The following is a 26,894-nucleotide window of genomic DNA, read 5'->3' on the forward strand; positions in this document are numbered from 1 at the left end:
GCAACTCTGTATCATGGTTTGGGGGAGTTATTCTCGTTGTGCACATCTGCTATTCAACAGAAGCCGGCATGTCCCAAATCTTCAGTCCTACCTGCTTTTTCACCGTCAAGCCCTCCCTGCAGCATCACGCACCCTTGGCAAAGCTGCTTGGTAAACTGGGGAAGCACAGGTGGCACCTCAGCAAATGTCAGGCCTTTCCCTAGACCTTGCAGCGTAATTAAAGAGTGTTTGTTTTCCACTGCCTTCAGCATCAAGCACAGAAGGTGACCCTTTGAGACGGGATCTCAAATGACGGGGGTGGCTGGCGAGGCTCTGCTGCGTGCAGCACTTCAAAGCAGCCAAACCCCAGCCCGGGGCGGTGTGGGGGCTTGGGTGAGAAATTATTGCTCACCTTTTGGGCAGGAACAGAGAGGCAATGGATGGCGAGCAACTCCCAGAGCAGCCGGAGCATCAAACCACCAGGAGCAGCATGACATTCATTTGGGAATGACAGGGCCCACAGCAAAGTGGGTTAAAATCCCCACAACACAAGAAAAATCACTCAATCCCCATTCCCACAGCCTTCCCTTTCCTGCCTAACCTCCCCAGGCAGCTTCCCCTCTGCTCTCCCCTCCTGTGCGACCCAGGACCCCCCACTGCCTCCCCTCCCGGGACCCCCGGGAGCCTCCCCACACACCATCTGCTCGCCCCCGGAGGCTTGCGGGTGGCCGAGGATGTTCCTCCCTCACCATCTGCTGGGCCCCCCTCATCCCCTCCCCAGAGAGCGCCCCAGGTCAAGAAAACCTCCCACATGCCACCAGAGCTCGACCTCGTGCACAGATCTCCCCGCCCCAGGTTGCCTTTCTGAACTGAAGCCTTTATTTGCCCTGTCCATGACTTGATGCCACGCACAGGGTGGAGAAATTTGCCATTAGAAAACCTCACGGAAAAGGGTGTTCATCCTACACACGCGTGCAGAGCAGGAGATGCCACCTGGTCACCACACGCCCAGCGAGGACAGGCACAGCAGCAGCTGTGAAACAGGTGCCGCCGCGTGGGGCTTGTCCTCGGCCATTTCACTGCGGGTCACCAGTGGAAACCCAGGCATCCCCGAGGGCTCCCAGCCCCTGCCAGCCAGCGGAAAATACCCTTTGCTGCCTGTGAATGTCAGACTGAGGAGATGCATGCAGCAATCAAAACGTCTGTGGCAGGAATCTTTCAAGTGCGGTGGAAGTATTTTTAGACCAGACGCGATCAAAATGTCAGAGGGGTTTTTATTTATTTCCTCTGGAAGGTTCGTTGACTGAAATTCCAATAAACAGAGGCTGACTCTAATCCTGTTGTCACAAAGTTGGGGCTGTAATCACTTCCTGCCCTTGAAAAAATGTGCAATTAGGCAGCACAGGAGGATGAATGACCCGGCGTGCCTGACAGGGCCGTCACCGCTCCGAGTGCAGCGCTGCACATGGTGACAGGCACCCACCGCCCCACAAAGCCCTCCCGCACCCACCCTGCCAGGCTGCAGCTCCTCGCCAGCCTCACCGAGCCTTTCCACGTCCTGGAAATGTGTAACTGAAACACGCAGGGCAGTTATAAAACACAAGAGATGCCTCAGTTGGGCCTTAGAAGCAGATGTGCAGTCAGGAAGGACAGGCAGGCCATGGGCGTCTACCCAACGCTCTTGTCCTGCCTGTAATGACGGATTACCACGATGTCCAAGTGCCCCCGCGCTCTGAGAGCCCACAGTGCTTCCTGGTGATTAAACAGCCTGTTCATTCCTGGTCCCTGTGACTCACAGGCTCAGCGCTGTGCCAGAAGCAATGCTAATGACAGTCAGAAACCTGTTCCTGCTCCCTCAGGTTCGCAGGCCATGGACCCTGTCTGCGGTAAGGGCCCTGGGCGGAGGAGCTGCCTGGGGTGCGGGATGTGCACGTCCCCAGGGCAGCACGTCAAAACCAGCTGACTGACGGCCCCACGGGAACCCCATATGAGACACAGGCTGCGTGACACACAACACTCCCGAGCCCATGGGGCTTCGTTGCCGGCACATCCGAAGGGGCTGTTCACATGGTATGGCTCTGCAAAGCGTGGTGGTACCCACACAGGCCTGCACTGACCCACAGTCCCCAAGCTGGACACATCCCCAGCCTCACAAACTTGTAGGTTATGCAACAAACTAGCCCCTTTTCTTGTTAAGCAAGAGCCCGTTTTGGTGCCAGGAGATGAGGGGGAGAAACTATGTTGGAACAGGAATGGCTGCTCAGAAAAGCACCAGCACGTCTGAGGTAGCAGAGCTTTTTCACTTGTTTACATGGCCAGAGAAGAGCAGGACAGTAATGACCTAAATTAACACAATAGCAAAGGAGGGCCTTGAACCAAATCCAGCTCGGAGGTTGCGGCCAGCCCATAGATAACTAGAAAGAAAACTTAGTGTTTTCCCCAGAGGAACTGCCTATTTACATCTGAAAACAGCACAGGCCTTGCCCAGAGGCTGGGACAAACAACTCCTTTCACTGCCCACTTCCCATGAAGCTTTCTACTCCCTCTCCAAAGGAGCTGCTTTCCACAGCAAGAGGAAATTTCCAGAAACTGAGGTATAAAAATGAATGCAAAACTCTGCTCCAGAGCCAGCTGTGAAACTCATACGAGATGAGCTCCCCATCCCACAGCCGGCACAGCAGGGAGGCTGCCATGAGCCGTGGCAGGCTGCACGTGTCCTACAGCCTGACAACACCAGGCCAAGTGCTGTCCCCTGCTCCTACTCTTGGGGCTTGCAGCCTTGGTGTGAGAAGCGAAAGGCCGCATTTCCCCCAGGTGGGCTGTCCCCAAAGCAGATCGCAGCCTTCACATGCCTGGAGAAAGGGAAGGGGGCAGCTCCCTCAGGCTTATGGGGGCTGGATCCACGTGCCCAAGCCCACAGCCCCAGGCTGCCCCATGTCCGTGGCTGCTCCGTGCTCCCGTGGGCTAGGCAGGACATCCTGACAGAGGGTCCTGAGTCACTGGGGCAGGTTGCAGTGCCATGTAACCTGCTAGGACACTGCATGGTGCAGCAGTCCCTCGTTACATGCAAGACTGTGTGAAACAAGGGAGGAAAAAAGAAAATTCGGCAGGGAGGAACTTTCCTCCTCTACACGCCATGGCGCCACAGCCTGGAATAACCACCAGGACTCAGCTAAGCAGCAATCTCTAGGCCATTTTGAAGGAATGTCTTTCTGCCATACCCCAATCATCTTCCGCCTGGACTTTGCATAGAAGAGTAGGATTTGGGCTGCGTGGTTTTCCTGCAGAAGTGCAGGAATTCTGTCTTCCATAGCTGCCAGGCATCTTCGTGCATCTGGCTGCACAAGTCCCCAAAGCTTTCAAGGAGCTGTGATTGCAGATGCTGCCACATGGGAGGGAGAACCTCGTGTTTCTCACAGGGGGCCTGAGTGGAAGCAAGAAAAAAGCTGTGTAATTAAATAGCACTTATCAGAACACTTGCGAGAGTCAAATGGCAAAAACATCCCTCCTATTCACAGGCTCCTGAATGAAGCTGTATCAATGTTTACATGTTGAAAATCTCCAGTTCCTCGGCTGCTCTGGCTAATGCAATCTGTGGGCCCACAGCTGTTGGCAACATCCCTGCGTCTCTCTGCCCACACTAGTCAAACCTTCTCACTCCTCTTCTGGGAGGTCATTTCATGCTAACACCAAACAACCAAAGATAACAAGTTCCCAAAGTCCTCCCACCTCTGTCTACAGAAGGGACAAATATGCACAACTATTGCATGCCTGACTGGGAAAAAGCAGATGATTCCCAATGGATAGGGGCTGGTGTACCTGCAGGTCGTGCCCCAGTGCACGGCCACAAAATAGAGGGGACAGGATGGAAGGGGACAGGATGGAGGGAGGAAGGTGACCTTCCTTTAAGCACATCCCTCCAGCAGTTCACTATTGCTACCTGTGAGCCTGGCTGAGACTACCAACCTGTGCTGCAAATATGCTTCCACCGCACTGCAGCACAGCCAGTTCTGGGATTTAGGGGCCTATTTACCCAGGGGATTTCAGCAAATAGCAGATTAAGTGATTTACAGTGTTTTAAACACATGTTCCTGAGTATCTTTTCTAAAGCAAAGGTGGTGCTATGGGTAATTTCTTCAAAGGAGGGTATACAAGTGGGTGGCTGATAGCCAGTTAATTATATCAGAACCAGTTTTCATTAGGAAGGGAAAGTGTGCTTGCTTATTGTTTCTCTAATTGCTTTCTCTCCCGGCTAACAGGGTAACCTGCTGTCTGCTTGTGCCTGGAGGCCCCAGGTCAGAGCTCTGTGTAACTCATCCTTGATCTGCTAACGTGGGAACTATAAATAAATGGTGACACTGGAGAGCAGAGGAGGAGGTGGAAAGGGACTGTGTTTTTCAACCTGAGGTACTCAGTCTATTCAGCTTATCCAACAGAAGGTGACTGATAACAATCTGTAAATATTAACTGAGGGAGATTTCTGATATGAGAGGGCTCTGGCCTGGCAAAGATTAAACAAAATTCTCTTGCTCTGAGCTGGAGCTAGGCAAATTCGGACTAAAAAGAAGCTAGAGATTATTTAAAGTGAAGCAAATGGCTGCTTGCTCTCCACTAAAAGCTATTTTTAAACCATGAGGACCTGCTTAGTTTCAAGATCTGATGCAGCTTGCCACCTAAAAAAAAAAAGTAAGTTGTGAATGTGAAAGAATCACTTGGGAAACTCGTAGGACTCACATAACGGCCTTTAAAGGTGGCTGGTGATTTGGAGATCTATGAATAGGACTGTAACACACGGTACAGACTGCACATATAGAATGTATAGAAGAGGTTGCAGGTGCTCCAGATGAGCCCGGCAGTTCACACTGAGGCAATTTAAGACACTACAGAGACAGCCATGCCTCTGACCTCTATCCCTTCTGCCTTCTGCCATCGGCTGCTGCTCTCAGAGCCAAGCGGGCACATTTGCCTCTAGTGTCGGCAGCACAGCACAGCCATCTGGGCAGGACGGAGACCGGTTTGGTTAACAGAGCTCTCACGGAGTGGGGACAGCAATGGGACTGACATACCCCTCCCCTCTGCACCAGGGATAGGAGCAGGGGAACCTCTGAGGGGAAAACCCCTATGAGTTCCCCTCCCAGGCACCAGCGCTTGCCTGGCTGACCCTGCACATGCACATATTGTCATGGGCTGGCAGGGAGGGGATGCTGCAGAGGAGCACTGCTGCAGGGCAGCTCAGACAGGAGGGAAGAATGAGGAGGAAGGGCCCTGTCTTCTCCTTTGTCCCTGCTGTAAGCTGAATCACACGTCTGAGCATTCAGTTCCCTGCACTGCCTACAGCGTGATGCTTCATGACGTGGAACTTTGCAGCTAGAAAGAGGAAAGTATAACCAGTGTATACAGCAACAAGGAGCTCAGGGAGGTGATGTTACAGCCATAGGCATTCCACCTCCCTATAAGCAGGAATGCCTATGCCTATGCACGTATGCAGGTTACCCACAAGCACACATACACACGCCTACCTTTGTTAACAACAGAAGCAACCACAGAGTCCGTATTTTCTAGGTTTTACTTCTATATCTGCAAAAAGCAAGGTTGTTTCTGTTTCTGTTTCCCCACAATTATCGTGAAATGCCTTCAAGAGAGCAGCTCTGTCTTTTCGGCTGAGCGAGTCTTTGAGGTCCAACACGGCACTCAGATGTTCTTCCCTGTTCCAAAGGAGGGCAGGTCAGTGAAAGAGTCAAGGAAAAAAGCTTGCTTCCTATCACCTGGTATTTCTGGGCCAGACCAACTCTTGGAAGCTGCTCAAACTGTTTTTTGATATCCTTTGTATTATTTGTGCTTGTATTATCTTTTCTCACCTCAAATAGAGTTACTTTTTGGTTATCTGGAGGGTTTTAGGATTTTTGTTCTACACAGCACTGCTTTGCTGAGCCGGGCCACAGCTTAGTCTGTTTAACAAGCAGGGCAAATGTATCCACACCAAACATAGTTTTAAACCTACAGACATCTACTGAAATCAAGAGCAGTGCATCTACTCACACCAGAACGGTCTCCACTAAGAATTGGATCAAAATAATATTATTCTATTTCCTTTGCACATACATACACATAGTAAGTATACACATATATATATAGTAAGAGAATACAAACCGTTCTGCTGCATCAGATAAATATCTTTATAGCTCAATATTGCATCTTCAAAAGAAGCAAACGTTAGGAAAAGAATATAGAAAACAAGCCAAGCATAACATGATCTCTTTGTCTTTCTTTTTTTCATTTCTGGCAGTCTGCAGTTAAGGGACTTCCTTTGCTGGGAGTTATATCATGACTGTCATGTCGAATAGGCGCTGAGACAATTATCTACCACAAATTGTCTGCTCCCTGTTTGAAGCTATTCACACATTTGGCCTTTAGAGCATCGTGTGACAGAGAGCTCTACACTGTAATCATGTTAACTTGAAAAATACAGTCACTAGCAGAAGACATCAGAGCTTAAGATGGATGTGACAAACAACAGAATTTGAAAGAAATGCAGTTAGCTAAAATCTCATCTTCCTAATAAAAGTTGGGTTTCATTTCTGTTAACAGCTTCCTGAGAGAAATGGAAGTTTGTATTCTTGCTGAATACACCTAGGATTATGTGGAAATAGTAATACCTAGAAGAGGACTGATGAAGTGTTAAAGCCAAACACCAAGTGCTTGGAAGTTATGAAATGGTCTTGAAATCTACATTTGGCCCACACCTGCCAGTGCTGTAAAATGCACCAATGCAGCCTGCAAATTGTCCATTCAGGTAGCATTTTTCCACAGTGTTCCTGCTTTGTTGATAGAAATTTCATCCATACTTTGCTTTTAAGGGTGGACATCTCAACTCCAGTGGTTAATGTCTGGCAAAATTAAAAACCATGTTAAGCTGCATCTGCAAATGGGAAGCATTGAGCTCATTCAAAGGTAGATATTGTGCCTGGCCCAGAACGCTGCAATGAGAAAGTCCCACAGGACTAATATTGCTATAGATCTTCTGGTGGCAAATAATCATTCAGAAACAAAATTAACCAGCCTGTAAAACACCTTACCTTAGGTCGGGAAATTCTTTGAGAATGGGCAGCAGGGCTATTTTCATCCCCTCGGCATCGGAAGTTTGAATAAGTTCTAAAATTGCTTTTATGGGATCCTTGACGGCGCCAGCTGCGGGACCCTGGGGAGAGAAGCAGAGGTGTGTTCAGGGCTAGGAAAGCAAAATACAGTGTTAAAAGGTGGCCTCACATCAGACTTGGGATCTCACTCCACGGGTTAAGAGCTCTGCAGGACTGTCTGTGCATGTTTTCCCTCCTGGTTAAAAGGAAAAAAAAAACACGGGCTGCTTCCAGGGTGGCTCTGTGACTACCTGCAGCAGCGCATAATTCCTTTCTTCAGTTCCTTTTCCAAAGCAGGCCTTTCCCTGCATCCCCTGTCCTCTCAAATCCTGTCTCACTCTTTGGGAAATGGTTTCCCTCCACAGGTAACTACAGCCCTGTAGCTGCGTGAAAACAAGCTCAGCTGGCCAGCACCTGACAGCATTTCTGCTGCCCTGGAACAAGCCCAGGGACAGAAAGCAACCTTGGTGAGCAGGTGAGGGGACACAGATCCTGTAGCAGAAAAACAACGGGAAGCAAGGCTAGACACTGTGAAGGGTGTGAGCATGGATGGTAGATGCTATGTCTGGCCAGCTCCCTCTAAACCAGAGCACACAGAAGAAGAAAAAAAAAAAAAGCCTCATAAATCTAGCAAGAAATGCACATCATTTTTAGCAAAGCTGAAGAAAACAGAATGTGGATGAACTGCCGAGAGAGAGCTTCAGGTCTTGTTCACATTTTTCATTGGTGTGGTAATGCAATTAAATTGCTTCTCTGAATTATTGATGCCGTCACGTCAACAGAGACTCCGTGACAAAGCAAACCTGCAGCCTGGGCTGCCAAACTAGGACAGAAGCAGCCCGGGTTCCCCTGATCTCCATGGGGCATTAGAAACAGCAGGCTGGATTCTCCGTGCAGCTCATCTCTGCATTGAACATAAATCAAAAAAAAAATAAAAAAATAAAAAAAAAAAACAGTAATATGTGAAGACAGCCTTCTCTCTCTTCCTCCGCACTGCAGGCACACAGCATGTCTAGCTCTGCACAGCGCACAGGCTGTACTCAGCTCCTAATGCACCAGTACTGTAAGGCTTCATACTTGGCAAGCTCACTATTACAAATGCTAATTAATTAGAAGGTGTCAGATTTTGTTAAGCACGATATAGACAGGGAAGGTCCGAGGTAAACAGCGTGCTATCTAAAAAGACAAAGAAGAGGTGTCTTGTCAGCGGTGTTTAGGTGCCTTTGACATGCACTGCTCTTAGGAAAGAAGCAAAGCGTTTGCTAATGTGTTTTGAGGACAGAGTGGAAGGAAGAGCCTGAAGAGAGGGCAGGGCAGGGCAGGGAGCAGGTGCAGCCTGTGCAGCAACTGCACAACAAACTCAGCCTGCAGAAGAGCACATATTTTGCATGCGTAACCATATACCTCATTTGACTGAGTATCAGGCTGTCCCCTGCAAGTTGCTTATGCATTTCCTCCCCGAGATTTTCAGTGCTTCTGCATCAAGTAAGAAAGAGGACAGAGCACGGACACAAGGGGAACAGCACTAATAGATGCAGACTTTTCTCACCAAAGCAGAACATAGGGTTTTCTTAGATAATTAGATTTCTTATATCTCGTTTACATTATAAAACCAGCTGTCCTTGCACATATCAACTACAGCTGATGCTGAGCACAGCATTACTGGTAAACTTCAGAATTAACATTAAAAAAAATCCTCCTGCTGTTCCCGATGCCCTGATTTCTCAAGGCACTGACGTGTCTGTGCTTGATCACTCTAGGAAAGGCAGGTTTGCAGCTAAAAGCACCAGCAGCTTCCAGCTTTCTGCCATGAAACTAATGGATTAATTGTAATGAGTCTGAGAGGTTTTTAGAGAAGCCTAAAAATTATCATTTTGATTTCATTTTATTACTTGGACAAAGTCAGAATTTCTGACAGCTGACTTGCAGCAGGTCTCATATGGGAGAAAATCGATTCCTAGTCCCTAGCTCTTGAATTCACAAATCATCAGAATGAGTCAGAATTTGTGGAGTTATCAAAATCAATAAAGCCGAGAATTATTATTGGCTCTGTTACAACTAAGTCCTGTTACCAGACTGCCTTTGCAATTGTTACTGCAGTGCACGGTTCAGCTTTCCTATGAGGTGCTGTGCCTGGGCACTTGCAGCCTGCATTTGCACAAGAGCTGTGCCAGAGGGGTGCTGCACGGCAGCCAATTCTCCTGCTGGAGCAGCCGCAGAGCAAGCTGTTGGTGTTGCAGTGCCTGCCCTTGGAGAAGCAATCAAAGCATGTGACAGCACGGTGTGGGGAGCTGCCAGTTACACAGGATTGTGAATTAAGTAAGGAGGCTTCCTTAGGCTTCCAAAATTGCTTCTGTGATTCAGACCTACTGTTTTGTCTTTTTTTCCACAAGTTTTCTTCAAAGGTGTGGATATACTTTATACCCTACCTATTCCTTTTGCAACATGTCTTTACCACGTAATGGTGTGAGGTGTTCACCTCGACACGAAGGTTCACTCCTCCCTGCAACCATGACCAACCACAACAGCATCATGTTTCTACCCTTGTGGAAAAAACACCATAGCACACAGAAATGGCTCATGCACAGATCAGCCCAGCTCTGGGAGGCTGGGACAGAGGCATCCATGGAAGGGCCTGCAGGAAGAGGCCAGAGGGACAGGTAACAACACACATATCCCATGTCCGAGGAGGGGTAGCCATATGGGGCGGAGAAGGTGAAGCCCCAGAAGCTGCGGAGCGGCTGATTCAGTTCATCATCCCAGAGGCTCAAGGGAAAGCACGAGGTGGGAACACAACTCTTGGGATGTGAATGCACATTCCTCTTCTGCATACACACAGCAAGGCACAAAGGGCTTGCCTGGGGGAGCTGACAGCTTTGGAGCTATCTTACCAGCATAGAGGAATGTGGCTCGTCCTTATTTCAGTGTCAGGAGTGTGAATCTTGCCTGCTATAGTCACACATTTCTAAACTATAAACTAACAGCTTCTGGCAGATAGGACGGGCTGTCTTCCAGCACATCTGACTTTCATTTCTGTGAAGCTAAATGCCATTGTGGTAAGACCTCTTAAGCTTTTCTTTTGCCTTCAGAGCCTTTTTCTCTTCTGATACTGATCTTGATGACAGAGAGCATACCCATGACCATATCAAAGACTTACTAAGCACTCTTTAAAGACGGTTTGCAGCGTCCTGTGATCTTCTTCTATCTTGCTGACAATCCTCTTCCTCTGCACAGAAGATGGTTTCCTGGAAGTGGTCAGGAGGGCTTGCACATATTCTGTAATAATGATGACGTTCACAGACTTGACGAGGGCCTGTTCCAGAGCAAAGAAGCCCAAATTAACTTCCCTGCACTGAGCAGGACAACGAGCAACCAGCAGACCATACCTATAGGACGCTGGCTAGCGTAGGCAGGTGATAAATGGCCCAGGCAGATGGGTGTCCCATTTCTCTGCCTAAGCATCCTTTCAAAATGCCTGGTCTAACACATGCAGTAACTCCAAGCAGTATGTGGATGACACTGATAAGTGTGGAGACATCCAAACAAAAGCGATGGGACCAGGTGGCAGAGCCAGAGGTCGCACTCACACTCCAGGGCAGCAAAGTGACACTTGGCTTGGCCCCGAGCTAACAATCACATAGCTTTGGGATGGTCTACAAAGCAAGATCCAGCCTCCCTGAAGCATCCCTGTTGGACACATCCGAGGGCCATATCCCTGGGCACACAGCTGTGGCTGGGCACAGAGAAGTCCCGGGAGCACTTCTGAGCCACCCGCAGTCTGCCAAGAAACCTCAGTGCTAAGGCCATGCAATAACTGAAGAGGGAGGCAGAGTGAATGTCTCTAAGGGGAGATGGGCTGCTGCACAGAAAAGCCATTTTCATTAGCAGTGGAAATCAGACCGGTTTTAGGCTGAAGTCCAAGGGTACAGGAAATCCCCAGCCCTGCCCAAAACAGACAAAGCAAGGGACAGACAGCTCTGGTGTAGCGCTCCACCACTGAGCTGCTGCTTACCCCAGCACTAATGTGACACAACGTCCGGTGACGGGCTCTGAGCAACATCAGAATAGCTCCCCATTTTTCTGTTCCATTACCTTTTTCCACATTTCAAAATGTTAATTAAAATCAGCACTAACAAAAAGCCTGCAGACCTCAGTGGGTAAGAGAAAGGGAGCCAATGCCTAGCGGTCCATGTATAGCACAGCAGCAATGAATTCAACCTTTGTGCACAAGAGGATACTCCAGGTACCAATCTGACTGCTGAAGGGCCAAACTCTAGTGTGTTGTGAGACACTAGACAAGCTGTTCAGGCTACTGTAAAAGTGAAAAAATGTAGGTACTTTGTGCAGTTTTACTTTGCTAACCCTGACTTATTTAACTCTTCCTGAGAGACTACATCCTCTGGGGATGTGGACTTCTCACCAATCCATGGGTCCGTTCTACCAAAGGGATAAATGTGCCTTACTACCAAGGTTGAAGCACATTAGAAACTGACAGGATTCCCAATATAATGCTATTGGGGCAATGGCAGTGTCAGAGACAGCCCTATGTTCCCACATTCGGTTTCCCCCTTCCTTCATGTCTTGGTTTCTCTGCTGAGATAACAGGAAGATCCTAGCTGTCCTGGCGAAGTAGCTATCCAACTCTGAGGAACTGGACTGAGACCACTAGATCTTGGAAAGCCCTTTTAATGATAGACAAAATGGTAGTTTGGATTAATGTCGAAATACTGTGTAATTTGGAGGTTCATGGACTAGTTTTAGTAATTTGCTGAATAATATCTTGCTCCTACTTTCTTACTTATTTCTTTATTGTTACTCCTTACCTCATATATGTCTGTTTTTTTCTTCCCAAATGCCAAAAAGCTTTGCTTTAAGGATTCAAGGATGTGGTTGAAACCACTGTCACATTTTTTGAAGTGATCCTTCAGTGTTTCCTGAGGAAAAGGGACAGACAGAGTCAAAGGGTGCACATGTGGAGACACCACACAGGCCACAGACGTGGATTACTGTGCTTCCGCTCTTTCTGCTCTCAGAAGCAGACTCCTCCGCAAGCTGCAGCATCCTGTTCCTTTATGTCAAAGAAAAGCAAAAACATGAAAGACAGAACCAATTCAAAATCAGGAAAGATGTATTTAATTCTCAAGCCCAAACCTAGAAGATCTAAAATTATGAAAAACGGGTGGCAGTAGCTCTAATCCTGGGTAAAATGTATCTGTGTGATATTAGCTCTGGGAATTATCACTGCTCCAGGAAGACACCCAGCTGCAGGGGATGAATAGGCATCAAGTGGAGCTCAACGCTTGGGGCCTGGGTCCCCAGGGGAAGCACGGGGTACCTATTTCTAGCACAACAGTAAATACCACAGACAAGAGGAACTGGAAAAGATGAAGCTGTCAATACGCAGCTTGAAACAAGGCAGAGGAGGGTCTGAAGATCAAACCTTGTTTTAATCCTTGTTTGGGCCTGAAGATCACACCATGTTTTAATCCTTTCCAAATCAGGACATGAAAATGAAGGGGGTGCTTGCCCAGCAGTATGAAAATATTCAGTGCTAACATGGGTCTCCCATACCTTGACTTTAGAAGTGACTGTCTGCAGAAAATGCTCTGTAATCTCATCTTCCATCCTGTATAGAAATCCTTTTACCTTAGCATCCTGACCAGTGCTGGCACTGCAAATGTATGTTAGCTTACACCAGGCAGTTCTGTACCAAAAACAAAAAGGGATATGGAAACAATTGATCAGATCACATCAGGCTATTCTCTCAGATCAAAACTCTTCCCACTATTACCAGCGTGACCGTCTGGATATTTGGGTATTTGGCACATGCTGGGGTGTAGGGCTAGCACAGGGTCTCAGTGACCCACAGATACATACGCATAGTTTGGACAGCCCACATTAAGATGCTGTCACAAGGACATAAAAGCTCAAAAGTATAAAAATGCCACTTGTACCCATCACTAGTGAGCTTAGATAAGTGCTAGGATTTTCAAAAAATTAGAAGGCGTTAAGTGGCCTTGACAAAGAGAGGGTTGGTGAGCATCCTGTATGCCTTTGACACCCTGCAAATACATGGTGAAGAATTATATCTCATCAGAACAGTCTTCAAGTCAGCAAAACCTTGTCAAAATGATCACCAATTTGAAACCAGACATTTTACTTTCTGGAAAAGCTCATTGTGTAACTTCATTTTCAGTATCTCTGTGAAGAATTACATAAAAGAGTCTCATAAGTATTCAGTTAGGGATCCAGCAGCAGCAATGTGCACACACTTCAAACAAAACAGCTACCGAGGCTCAAGGCAGTGTTCCAGTGTCAAGGAAGCACCGTGCATATGGTGGATCTGGGCGTTTTGCTGACTCCAGAGATCCTCAGATAATTTTACACAGGAAGAACAGAAGCAACCTTGTTTTCCCATTGCTGCAAGCACTTCTGAAATTAGCTTGTAGGTGCAAACAGCCTCCCCCAGCCTTCTGTGCTTTATTGCTTCCCTCCTTCCTAACAACCCCGGGGAAAGCCTGGTGCGTTCGGCAGGGTTTCATTCAGCAAAGCACTTAAGCTTGGGCTTACCTTGAAGTACGTAAGCACTTGAGTCTCAGTGCAACATTTATGAGGCTTTCCTAATGAGGGAGAATCAGGCATGGGAAGGGAACCACAACACAGCACCCGGCAGGGCTGGCCAGGACGATGTCCCCACAGAAAATTCAGAAAATTCATTTTGCCTCATGTGCCACTGGGGTCTGGTTTCTAACCTGAGAATGCAGCAGTTCTCGAGGATCCGTAAGCTGCTGCAGATCCCAGGGCAGCCATCAATCTGGAGAAAGTTTCTTACTTCATTTTCATAGCTAAATTAAAAAAGAAAGACATATTTTTAAGCTGGTATGCTCTGTAACACATCTGACAGCACTATCCTAGCAGCCAACAGGAGAAATATTCTGTGGTTGCTTGTATTTTTATTGCCCGTGGTTTCAGTCCCTGAGGGGGGACCTAGAGCTGGACAAAGATGGTCTCTGTCCTGCCCAGTTCGTGAGGAAAGAGAGCACTATGATGGGATGGGAACAGCCCTTGAGCTGCCTGGATGCCAATTCTATGGATTAAGAAGCAGGGGATTCGTCTTATCATTGCTGTTGCTGCAACACTTGCTTCTGGGAAGCAACTCAGGCTTTGATGATAAAGCTGCAGAACAGTAAAAGCCTCAGCGTGCATGCACGACCCACATGTATTGACCACTTCCTCACAGCTTCAGGCTCACAAACGGCTCCTGGACAATTCTGATTTACAGGAATTTCCTTCCCATTATAATGTGCAGAGCAAAGATCTTAAATCTCATCTCCTTCTGAAACGCTTCATCTACAGCCAGCAGTATTTATTAGCGTTTTCTGCCTTGCACGATGCAAAGGGAGGGAGATGCCTAAGACTAAAATGCAGGTGAAGGGAGACAGAAGAAATGGTGAGAAGGCAGAGGATAAGAACAAGGCATGTGTCTTCTGAGAAGCACAATGGAGCAGAGCTCTCCCCCTTACAGGGAGCCAGGAGCAAACAACATGCCTGGGCATCAGCCACGTGGCTGCCCCTCTTTCTGGGAAACAGCCATAAAACATAAGAGGGGTGATGGCAGAGCAAGCTGGACACAGAACCACCAGTCTCATCAGGACTTCTTTCTTTCGGGCACTGAGGACAGACTGATGAGGAAAACAGCATCCCCCTTACCTCTGCAGGAAGCTCAGGAACTCCTCCAGGCACACAGCTTCCACTTTCTCACTTAGGCTCTCGCTGATGTGCTGGGCAGCCTCTGTCTTCTCTTTGAATATCTGTGGGTTCAAGGCAGGAGAGGAGAACGGGCCAAAGCTATTTTTTCCTAATACAGTGATCAGGAATACATCCCATCCTTTACTCTGCTGCAAATCCCTCTGCCTTCTAGGGAACAACTTCTTTTTCAGTTTTGTGTGACTGAAAGTATTTTTAGGAGTCTGATTTTAATGCCTGATCCTACAACTTTGCTACCACTGCTTTCGCTGCAGTGAACAGGGTGATGTAAAGTCCTGTGCTCGGGAGAAAGTCTGTCCCTACAAACACTCTCTGCCATGTCCAGCACTGCAGCTCAGAGCACACCAAGATCTGCTGCCCGTGGGGACACCTGCAGGTCTGTGTGGCTCGCCCTCATGGATAAATCTGGGTGCAGCTGCCAGAAAAGGTTAGGCAGCCCAAACGGTGTGCCCAGGGCCTCTGTCGGGGATGTCTGAACAAGGCAGGTGCCCGGTGCCCAGCTCCAGCCCTCAGGCCTGACACAGCGACGTGCTTTAAGCCCCACGGTGCCTGTCTCACCCCTCTGACCCCGTCCGGTGGCCCAGGTGCCTGCAGCAGGTGGGCTGTGCCAGACAGCTCCAAACCCATCCCGCAGCGGGCAGGCTCGAGCAGGTGGCAGCTTAACGCTGTCCATTAGTTGCTCCGTGGAAACAAAAGCTTGCAAGGGGAAGAGAGCCAGATGGATAAAGGGAGCCAGATGGACTTGTGTGCTGTGCTCTCCCGATGCTCTGGGAAGCATCAGCGAGAGACAAAGGGTGACTCACATTGGGAAGGTTTTTTTCCACTGCTCACAACAGATGTAAAAGTTCACCAAAAGGGACGGGATAAAACACAGTTCCCCAAAGTGTCAGGAAACCACGGATGATGAGTTTCCACATCACCTTGCTCATTTGCTATCTGATCTTTAGGTGTCAGCCTGAGAAAATTGAGGAGGCGGTAATTTCATAACGGTTGCCAATTTATCCAGGCTTTTTCATCACCTGCTCCAGAGCATTCGAAACTGCCAGCTATGTACACAGCACAGCAAAGCCATCCGTGCTGAGACATGGCCAGATGTTGGCGATACAAGGACGATATCCACAACGTATCAGCTGATACGAGGGCCATGTCAGCTGGCCCTGATCTCCATCTAGCATCACTTGAGTCCACATGTAAACTCCAGGATTTATTTGAAGCCTCCTGCAGGTCTTGATCCAAATACCCCCTGTTCATAAATCTGCAGTATGCTTCTGTGATGCCCTTTGAGCAGCCAATTTCGTTATGCTCTGGAGTCATCCCTCACACTACCTAACCAGTCGGGGCAGCAGGGAACACACTGCCTGCCTTTACATTGCCAGATGAGGGGATCTGCCACGACTCAGCAGCTCCCACTTGTTTTATAAGAGCACTCTGCTGCGGTGCAGAACTCACAGAGGGCAGACTGGCTAACTTACACCACCATTTTCCACAGGGTTAAATGGAAATCCAGGTGTAAATGCAGCTTCCGCATGAATCAGCTAATCTCAGACTCATCCTTTCCTCAGTTAGTTTAGCTTTCCTTACACGTGCACAAGAGAAAAACAGGTTTGGGGGTAAAGAGATGGAGTTTAAATACGGCAGCTAACTTGCAAGCTTGTTACACACTGAGCTTAGACCAAGACAAGCAAAACTGGATCTTGCCAAATACCTACAGAGTTGTGTGCAACAGCATGACTGCCCCAAAGGATGTGAGCTTTTCAATTACCCCCCAGTTTACCTGAATGACCGCAGCATCTGCACAAGGGGTTTTCCCAATGTCAAAAGCTTCTTCCAGGGCTTTCCCTACTTCCTTCTAAATACATATATACATGAAAAAAAAAAAAAAAAAAGCAGTTGAGATACAATGGTATTTATAATGAGTTAGGTTTCCCAGCCTCTTCGTTATGCATTTGGACTAGAGGAATTTCTGCCACCATTTTTTGGCCATCTCATTTAACCCAAAGCTTGGCTTCCAGCTGACCTAATAACATTGTTCTGCTTTGTTCTGCGTTGTTTGTTTGAGTTTAAAAGATTTGCAGCTTCCTTTCATCCCTGTGTCAGCTCGGGTTATCTACAGCTTTCCCTAGTTAGCTTAGCTCAAATGAAGGCACCCACACAGCAAAACAACATTTAGACACAGCGCTGCGCTGCCAGCTACTGTAGCTGAGATTTTCCACCCTTCCTAGCTCCAGCCAGCACCCACATGAGCCAGCCAGTACTAATTAAAAGCATTCCTTCACTTGAGCCAGGGACGTGTGAGTGCAAATAGGAGTCGGGTTAGTGTTTAGAGCTACTGTCACAGAGAGATGAGCTCCATGAGGCTGCAGGATGGGAAATTTCCCAAGACTTGGCTGGCTTGTGTTATTTTGAATAGACTATAAAAACAAAACTAATGCTTCAGAGAAAGGGCTCATTGCTTAAAACACGATCTGACCTTCATAGAAGCTTTAAACTCAAAAGCCAGGCTCATTTACTCATTCATTTCTGCATCTTTTGCCAAAGAAATAGAAAGAATGTAAAGTCTGACATTCCCCTTGTGTCTTTGTTCTTTTCTGGCTGATGAATTAGGAAATTTGTGACTGTCACTTAAGAATTTCATCAAAAGCATATTCAAAACAACTGCTCTGCCATATTCATTGAAAAAGCATTGAACAAAGGCAAATAAGCAGTTGTAAACAACCAAAGGAAAATTCCTTTCTCCCAGAGCACTGCTATCACCTGACTGTGGGCAATTGTGTTAACGCCATGTGCGGAGATAACAGATACCAGCTGGGCTGCACAAACATTTCTAGCCTGCCCCAGCTGCAAAGCAAAATGCATCAGTTTAAGCCAACACGGAGGTCTTGCTCCGTAATGGGACAAAGCACGCATTTAGTTGATCTCTGCAAGCCAATAACTTGTTGAGACAGAGTACCTAGTTCCTTTGGATCGGGCAGTGTCTGAATTAGCACAACCTTGCCCGTTTTTAGCCCTTGCAGTGACACTGGCTACCCAGAGCTCCAGCATGGAGAGGACCAAAACTTCTGATGTAGCAAGCAGGCCCATGAATAACCTCCAGCTTCTTCCTTGTCCTCTCTTTTTGACCAAGATGTGGTACCTCGTGCTGTAAAAGCTTTAGGTCCACAGACGGCCAGCCCACCAGTGCTAATGGCCCAGCCAGCTGCTGCCTCTCGGAAAACACACAGGACTGGGTTGTAATTTGGGTCTCTCTCATCTGTCAAATTGCTACTTTTTTTAAACATGCAAGTATTTAACATCCTTGAGACCTCTACCTCGTTACCAAATGCCAAAATCGTCTAAGATGTTCAACTTGTGTGGGAGCACACCACTGACAAACCAGCAGGCAGAACTAGTGCACGGCCTTGTTCATTTGGGCAGCAGCAGGGCCTCGGCCCAAATTCTCCAAAGCACGTGCACGTCTCAGTCCTCTTTTCATCTACTTGAAAAAACAGGGGGAGGGTGGGAAGAAGACTCTGACCCAAGTGATCCTTTGCAGGTCATTCTAAACCCTCCTCCAGTTTTTGCCCTGGTTTTGGACAGTCAGTTTTGAGCTGAGGCCACAGAAGCAGGGGACAGAAGTTCATTTTCCACCTCTCAGTATTAGAATGAACCCCGACTTCTCACTGGAAGGTTTGCCCCTCGTTCATGCCACATTCCCCAGTACATAAGGACAGGGGTAGCTCATCAACAACCCCGCCAACTGCACCATAATTTCCAGTTCACCAGCTTTGCACCCTCAAAGGCACGGAGGCCCCTTGCCGTAGAGGTGTCGGTGCTGAGGTAATGCTGCCTGTACCCGGAGTTGGCCACGTCCCCCACTAGGAGGTTGGAACCCCACATGGTGTTTGAGCAGCCAGCACCCTCTGATGTGGTCACAGCTTTCATCACTTCTGTTGAAAATGCTTTTAGTTTGCACAGGTACCGGGCTGGCACTCCCAGTGACAAAGCCGGGTATTCACAGGCAGAGTAGGCTATTGCTTATTCTGCTCAGACTCTTCTCATTTAGAAAAATGTGGTCATCCATTGAAGTGGCAAACCCAGCATTGTATGATTTACAGTCACAGTTATACATTATGATCACTTAGTGATAACTCAGGGTATTTGCTCAATGTCAGCTTCCTATATATTTGGAGTAATGAGGTGTCGAACTATCCTGGAAAAAGAAATAAAGGAATAAAGCAGGTTTTATAAGCTATGCCACTGAGCTGAGTGAAAAGACATGAACAGTTTGTCCGTATGAAGCGAGCTCAGGTCCACTTAAGCTTATTAGCTTGAACCCAGGGCTGGTCCAAAGTTGGCCAGGTTTGAGCTGAGCTGGGCCTGTGCTGTGCCGTGCTCCACAGAGGTCCCAGCTCTGCAACGCTTCCACATCCAAGCATGCCTGAAGAAATGCAGCCAGCCTGGAGCACCATGGCACGAGCACTCGGAGCCACCGCCAGATCCAGGTGAGCTCACTCAGTGCACGGTGTACCAGGAAAGCAGAATGCCCATGTTAAACAAAAGCTTCCTCCAGCCATTACATCAGAAAAAAAAAAAAAAAAAAAAAAAGACTTAAATTCTTCATCACTGTTAGTCAGTAGCTTTGAGGGTTTGTCAGTGACTCAGTGGCATGCTCTGAGATAACCTCACCGGCACTACCCCGAGTGTAGTCATTTCCTTCACTGAAATGCGTGCTAAAAACAGCCCTTAAGAACATGTGGTCTTCCCCGGGGTAATAATTTGAAACAGCCCGTAGATGCTTAATGTCAAACACTGAAAGCAGTAGGTTTTAAGCATATTGTCACCAGCTGGTGCCTCTACACCCATGTTTATGAAAACCTTGGTGGGAAAGGGACTTGAGAATCTCTGCAATTTAGAGCACTCCCCCTCAGGTGATTCAGCAGTTTGCCATGGAGCTTCCCCTCCTTTGCTCAGGGAGGGGGGGTCAGGGGGGAGTAGAAAGGGAAAGTGAGAGAGAAGATGCGTGTGGTAACTCCCGGTGCTGCATTTAGGCTTTGGCTGAATCTAAAAGGCCCTGCTGAAATTTCCAGACACCATGGTTTCCTCTGGAACTCCCCACTGTGGTAACACATCTCCCCTGCTTTGCTGGTGCACCACGTGCCTAGACAGCACTTCTCGGAGGGGGAGATTTGCTGAGAAAAGGAGATGCTGCAGCCCTTGAACTGAGGTTGTCTGTGGGACCGCAAGGCAGGATGCCCTGCTCAGACCTTATAGAGGGGCTGTGCCCCCTGCGCACCAGCTGCATGTTTTCTTTTGCTGGGCTCGGGAAATAATCTTTGTTATAACATAACATGCTCTGTTATAGCAGGCTGGAGAGGGCTGCGAGGGGGTGAGTACAACAGGCAGATTGGGGTAAAACTACTGAACTCTTACCCGGGTGACTGCAAGTAACTTTTCCTCTGTCTTCAAAATAATCCACACGAGACTCTGTACGTCAATGGCAAGGCTGTGCTGGGAGGTCTGCCTGGGTCTCAGGCCTGTCCCGCTGCTGCTGTGTGCAGAAAACAAGAGCTCAGTTTCCCAGTGACTCACGGCCCTTCTCCCACCTGGCACCCCTGTTTTGTGCCCCTGGCTCACCCGGAGCACAGCAAACACCCAGTGTTTGCAGCACTGGAGCAGCCCCAGCACGGCTGAACATCTCTTTCATACCCTTTTGCTGACTGTGCTTTTTGCTGTTTCTTTTCCTTCTTCCTAAATTCGCTGCCCAAATTATACTTTTTGCTCTCTGTTTCCCTCTCCCCTTCACTCTCCTGCTGCTGAATTCCTTCCTGGGCTTGGGCGCAGCTATGCAAACCCACTTCCATATAGGAACAAATTTACAAGTGTAAGATATTCCACCTGAATGGAAAGTGGTCTATAATAAAAAGCACCTATAGACGAGGATAATTGCATCTACACATGAGCATTAACTAAGGTTGTAACTGTATTCAGAGAGAAGAATCCAAATTGTAAAGACTGTTTTTATTTTTCCTAAAGTCAGTCTGGCATCTCTCCTCGTTTCCATTTTCTTCACCGTCTTCTGACCCTAACACAGTCACAGGCTGCTCTTGCCTTTTTTTTTTTTTTCTTGAAGAAATTCAGCATTTGCATAACACATTTTTCCTGTCTCTGGACTTTTCTTTATATATTTAAATTAAGTAATTATTCACCTCCAATTTCATGTAAGTTTTTGGTATTTCATCAATCCATTAATCTTATCCAAAACCAAAATTTTACCATTTTAAACCCATAAAAGTAGCAGTAGAAGGGATGCATCCTGGCCTCATGTCTCCCATGTCTCTGAGGACAGCATGCACCAATGTGTACCCATCACGCTGTCCCACTCCTTCAGGAGCTGGTGAAGGGAAGAGTCCATCTGATGAACTGATTAGCAGCTGACTAAGTATTTATGGTGTAATTAATACAAGGAACAGACAAGCTCTAGGTGGGGATGGAAGCAACCAAACAAGCCAAAGCACTGAAAACTAGTAGGAAATCAGTAAATTGGAGCTGTTAAGTAGCAAAGTAACCACGAACACAGAGAATGAAACACCTCATCTACCACTGCAATACAAAAAGAAATCGCAAGAAAGCAAAATAGCTCCAGGCTTCAATGACACCTGCAGGAATTCTCGGTGGAAAGCTTTGAATTTGCATTGGGCCAGAAGGTCCCAGATGAGCTGCTTTGCAGATCACCAAGTAAGCCACAACCATTTACCCAAACTTGGGTATGAATTAAATGATCTGCTGTATTTTTTCCTGTGGCCTGAGTGCAGGAAATATGGAAACAACTGGTCAGACTGCAAGCCAGATAAAACAGCAAGTGAGCCAAGGAGACAAATAAAGAAGTCCACAGAGCATAATGCTGACATCAAGGCAAAAGTAAATTATTCTGGAGTAAATGGACCGTTCTGGGGCTTGCTAAAAAAGGCTTAATAGGAGAAAAGAAATTCCCATCAGCTTGCTCAGGAAAGGAGGACTCTGTGCACATGTCCAACAGAAGCCCAGCAGAGAAATCCTGTCTGCGTATATCAGGGAAAGCCCTGAGTCCAGTACAAGGGATTTAGACAGAGGCAGTAGTACAACTAAAAAGCTTCTGGTTCTGAGAGAACAGAAGATAAAACAGGCAATGGGCAAATCTAAACTCAGCAAGATCTGTCTGGTTTTATGCCCTGAAAATCACTGCATTAACAAGAAATGGAGATTGTGCTCAGAACTGAAGATTAGAGAGAAACAGAAAACCTGTAGAGGAAAGAAAGTCCTCCAGACATACCTTTTGTACATGTTAAGGCACCATTCATAAACTAAAAGACATTGGCTGAAGGTACAGTGCTTATTGTCAGTAAGGGTGGAAAGGTGAGAGGACAAAGAGGCATGGCAGCACTGGGCATAGGTGACAAGCAGTCCTGCTTCCTTGAAGAAGCTGCTTTTGTGTTCCAGGTTGGGAAGAAATGTTGCTTCCAGCTGACTCAGGTGCTGTTTTAGTGCAGCCTCATTGGTGTTACACGTGGGAACAAAGTGGGGAATCTGGGCTGCCATGTACTGCATCAGTTTCTCCTCCAGATCTTTCTTCCAGAAGTTTGGGTGCCAGGTGAAAACGGACTCCATCTCCTGGTCACGGCCAAGCCACTCCTCTTCCTTCTGCTTCTCCCACTTCAGCGATTCACCCACCGACTGCAGCGGCTCCAGGAGCATCCTATCACTTCCACAGAGTGCTTCTCCCACCACAGCCCACATTCGTTCAGCCAGCAGCGTATAAAGTGACTCAGACTTTCCCACAGCATCGCTTCCAGAATGCTCCAGATCAGAAATACAATTACAAGCTTGAAAAAATTTTCCTTGCTCAATGAATTCACAGACGGTTTCCTCTGCAATAGAGAGAGTAACAACTCAGCTTGATGTTTGTTCACTCCTCTATAGGACCCATCGCCTGAATATCCACATGTTGAAGTACATAGTTCACAGGTATCCCAGAAAGCCTCAGAATCTATAAAATGTCACCTCCCTTACTTAAGGCTTAGCACTTGCACCTCTTACTTTCCTCGGGGCAAGCACTCTTTCTCTCTTCCTTTCTCCTTCAGGCTAACTAAGCCTGCAGACATGTCTTCTTCATCTTTCCGTGATGATCCCAGATCCTATTGTGGGCAATGCAGGTTTATCAACATCAATCTTTCATTAAGGAAAGTACCTTTGGGCCAGAACAAAAGCATTACAGAAAGGACATCTTCTGAAGGAGCACGCAGCCAAAAGTCAAGCCCAGTAGGAACCCTCTGTCCTCTGTGCAGAAACCCTGGCAGGACAACGTGCTGCAAACTCTCTCGTAAGGCCTCTCCCTCCTGCTCGCAGCCTCCTGTGGCTGCACTGAGTGTGTCACTCCTACCAAACTGGTGCCTCTTGTCTAAACCAAGGCTGCTCACTGCAGACCAGGGCCCTTGAACTAGGCCAAATAGCTGCGTGCACTATTGTGTCCAAAGGTGAAAATCAAAAGTTGGGCTATCTGCACTGCATTAGCAATGGGAATTCACAGCTTCGGTGTCTGCAAGAAGCCATGGTGACCGAGACACTGCTCTGATCACCGGGCACCCTCACAAGACAGGTAACAAATCTTTAAAGTTCAGAAGATGATGGGAGAAGTTTTTCACTGCTGCTTGCTTCCAAAGTATCTTAACCATCACACTCAACCCGCCATTAAGAATTAAACTAATCTCACAACAGCTGCACAAAGCGGTAGTTTCTTTTCCTGTGCATTTTACAGATGATGAAACCGAGTAACAAAGTGTTAACAAGATTTCCCCAAAGACAACTGGAGCAGAGCCCAGAAGAAAACTTAAATCTGATGAGGACCCATGAAAAGTTAAGCCAGGACAGAAGCAGTGAGACACTGGAATCAATTCAGGATACAGCTTTGGGTGTGCTTAGAGCAAAGCATGAAAGAGTATTAGCTTCAATTATCTTTCGCACGTATCCTAACTTTCTTCTGTGAAATAACATGTCTGTGTAGATAGAATTAAATTAAACAGGACTGAAGGGAGGAACATGACACAAAATGGGGACGCAGTTAATGCAAGGATCTCCAGTAAAGAAATGGGCAAGCTGCTCAGCAGGGGTCTAGCAAGCTGCACTCATCCTGCCTCAACACATGCAACGCATAGAAAATGTTTCCTTGTACAATTAACCCGTGTACAACCCACCTCCCCCTGCCCATCTGTGGAAGAACGGCACAGTCACACCCTACAGGGTACAAGTCAAACGCACATCATCCTTTTTAGAAGACGCATCAGGAGTCTTTGCAGGGATAGTCTAAGTATGGCAAAGAGAAATACTCATGAGGCAAAGGGAAAGAAACACAGAAATTTCGGAGGAAAAACCATACAGCTCAAAAAGGACAACAAATTAGTTGAAGGATGGTTAGGAGGAACACTTATATCAGCTATTCCAGAAACTAGTGAAAACAAGAGTCTCCGGAGCTGGAGGAGGCTGAGAAGGTCTAGGACTGGAGACAGAGATAACTTCAAAGTTACCTGCAGGCGTCTCTCCCTCCGCTTCCTTCCTATTTTTTCCCATCTTCAGCAAATTCCCAGCCACATTTTCACTTTCAGCCTTCTTTGCTGCTGTCTCTTTCCCACTAGCCACAGCCTTTAGTAATTTGCCGGCCACAGTTTTTAGCTTCCTTTTTCTCTTTGTTTCCTGCTTCTTTCTTTCCTCATGCCCAGCCTTGGGAAGCATCCTTGCATTTTCACCAGCCCCTTTCTCCCACTTGTCTCTTCCTGTGAAGGTTCCCCAGGAATACATCATCTTCCTCATGATCCAATCAGATCCAGATACTGGAAATACTATCGGAGAAGAGTGTTAGCAACTCCTCTGTGCAAGGTGGTGTTTCAGGTAGAAGTTTAGCAGCTACTTCCCAGAGAAGTCATTTATCCCCAGATTTTTTTTCTCTGGGCGGCTACAACCTTCAACTGTCTTCTGAGAAAGCTAACCTGTTTCCTGCCCATGTTGAGTGAGGAAATTTTTATAGGCTGCCAGCCCTGTTATGTAATCTTTCTGTTCTAGGAAAATAATGTCAAAAACCTCACACACGATCTAACCACCAGCAACGGGGGAAAGCCGGTGGAATTTTAATCATTGTCTAATGACTAAAACACGCCGCCCGCTGCCAATTATTTCAATGACAATCCTATCGGTTTAAGAGAGTTTATTATTAATAGTTTCTATGAAGCACACGTCACACTCCACACACGCCATGTGTGCCAACTGTACGTGAGCTGTTTCTCAGCAAGGACATCACTCCTTGCTCTGGAGCCAGGTTTTTTCCCACCTCTCAGAAAGCTGGGTGTTAGCCAAGAGGGAAGCGAACCTGCAGAGGAGAGGAGATGTGTTGGGTTTCATGTTTAGCAACACCCTTCAGAGGAGATAAGAGTGATCTCAAGCTTATGGATTTAACAATTTTCCAGCAACTACACACAGTATTATTTTATATTTATACATACGTAACTTGCATACCATTACAGCAACCCATAGTGAAAGACAAAGGAGATTAATGCCCACCCAGTACGAAGATCATATTGTTAAGTCCTGAGCTGTTAAAGGTTCTGATCCATAATCCTCAGAAAAGATTCCTTTACAAAAAATATCATTTAAGTCCAGGAGCTCAAATTTAAAACATATTTTTAAAAGCCCCAGCACTGCTGTAAGAAAGACAATACACTTACATGTAAGCTGAAATGCTATCCTTAACATGCTGTTTGCTAGATAGTTGCAAATGGTTGTTGTTGTTGGTTTTATATAGAATTTTTCCTTTCCATTACTACAAAAATGGCATTAAGAACTTCAGGATCTTCATTAGCTGAGGACAGAGTCTTTTATTAACCATTACAAGCTGTACTTAATCAAAACCATACAATATTCAAGAATGATTTGGGGGGGGGCATGAATGTAAGGGTTAATTTTTCTATAGAACATCTAGATTAATCAGAATATGTGCAGTCATCTTTCTGGGTTTAATGCCTGCAGTTTCTTCCAAGACTTTCTACATTTTCATGACAGAACAACATAATATTTACTTGGTTTCCAAGTAGGAAACTAGTGGAATTTTACTGTCTCTTTTACCCAGTGTTTAATTTCACCAGCACGTTATCGCAGTCATTAGATTCATTATTAACAATAGGAAGGAGGAAATAAATACCTTACATTTAGAAGGATAAACAGAAATTCCAGTAGTGGTCATATAACTGAGCTGTTGCCAGTAGGAAATATCAAGGTTGTGAAACACAGTGCTTTCCCTGATTGTGGAAAAGTCACAAACTCAAAGTTTTTATGTACATTCCTATTTGACCTTACTGTTTATTTGCATAAAGTTAAAATGTTTCCTTTGGAATATTATAGCGGCTATATATATTAATACACGACCGAGTCCCTGTTAGTACAGAAGAGAAGCATTCCGAGCATGCTGAAACCCTTCAGCAATATTTTCCCATGGAAATTCCAACACAATGTGTTTATGTTTCACTTCATCAGCATTTTCGAACAAGGCCAGCTCTAACAAAAATCATCGCCCTAGACTTCTTTGTGGAAGGAAATTGAATGTCAAAGTGCCAGTCCTGCAGGCATGATTCTTTGCAGTATACAAATATTAAATTCAGCGCAATTGCAGATCGTGCTATAAACTGGGGCAATATGATCTATGGGAATTGCTGTATTTTCCCAGAAATGTTCTTTCAAGGGAGTGAAACACAAGCCTGTGGAAAGTGGGGAGTTCCTGAGCAGAGATGGATAGACTTACTGAGGCTAGGATGATCTCTTAGTCCATGGTCCACTGGATCCACTGGGTCAAAGCTATGGCAGCCACCCTCCAAGACAAGAGTGCTCTGGGGTACACCCCAGCTGCGCAATGCAACACCAACAACCCAGACAGCTCGGCTGCTCTACCTTTACTTGCTTCACCAACCAGGGGTGATGTGTGTGTATAAGCAAAGGCAGCGGTTGCCTAACGGAACA

The 26,894-nt window shown here is 46.9% G+C and overlaps 1 protein-coding gene across 1 annotated transcript; it reads right to left on the reverse strand.

Moving 5' to 3' along the window:
• On the reverse strand, positions 1-25,398 carry LOC106047013 (exocyst complex component 3-like). Its single transcript, XM_048069865.2, has 12 exons — positions 24,419-25,398; positions 22,171-22,765; positions 20,292-20,406; positions 16,657-16,731; positions 14,826-14,926; positions 13,868-13,960; positions 12,687-12,819; positions 11,939-12,049; positions 10,273-10,428; positions 7,056-7,177; positions 5,499-5,684; positions 1-3,403 (listed from the first exon to the last, which is right to left on the reverse strand). The coding sequence occupies exons 1-11, from the start codon at positions 24,699-24,701 to the stop codon at positions 5,504-5,506; spliced, it is 1,965 nt and encodes a 654-aa protein (XP_047925822.2). The 5' UTR covers positions 24,702-25,398; the 3' UTR covers positions 1-3,403; positions 5,499-5,503.
• Between the last annotated feature and the right edge of the window lie 1,496 nt (positions 25,399-26,894).

The sequence above is a fragment of the Anser cygnoides genome, chromosome 5 (genome assembly GCF_040182565.1).
Source record: "Anser cygnoides isolate HZ-2024a breed goose chromosome 5, Taihu_goose_T2T_genome, whole genome shotgun sequence".
NCBI classification, from domain to species: Eukaryota; Metazoa; Chordata; class Aves; order Anseriformes; family Anatidae; genus Anser; species Anser cygnoides.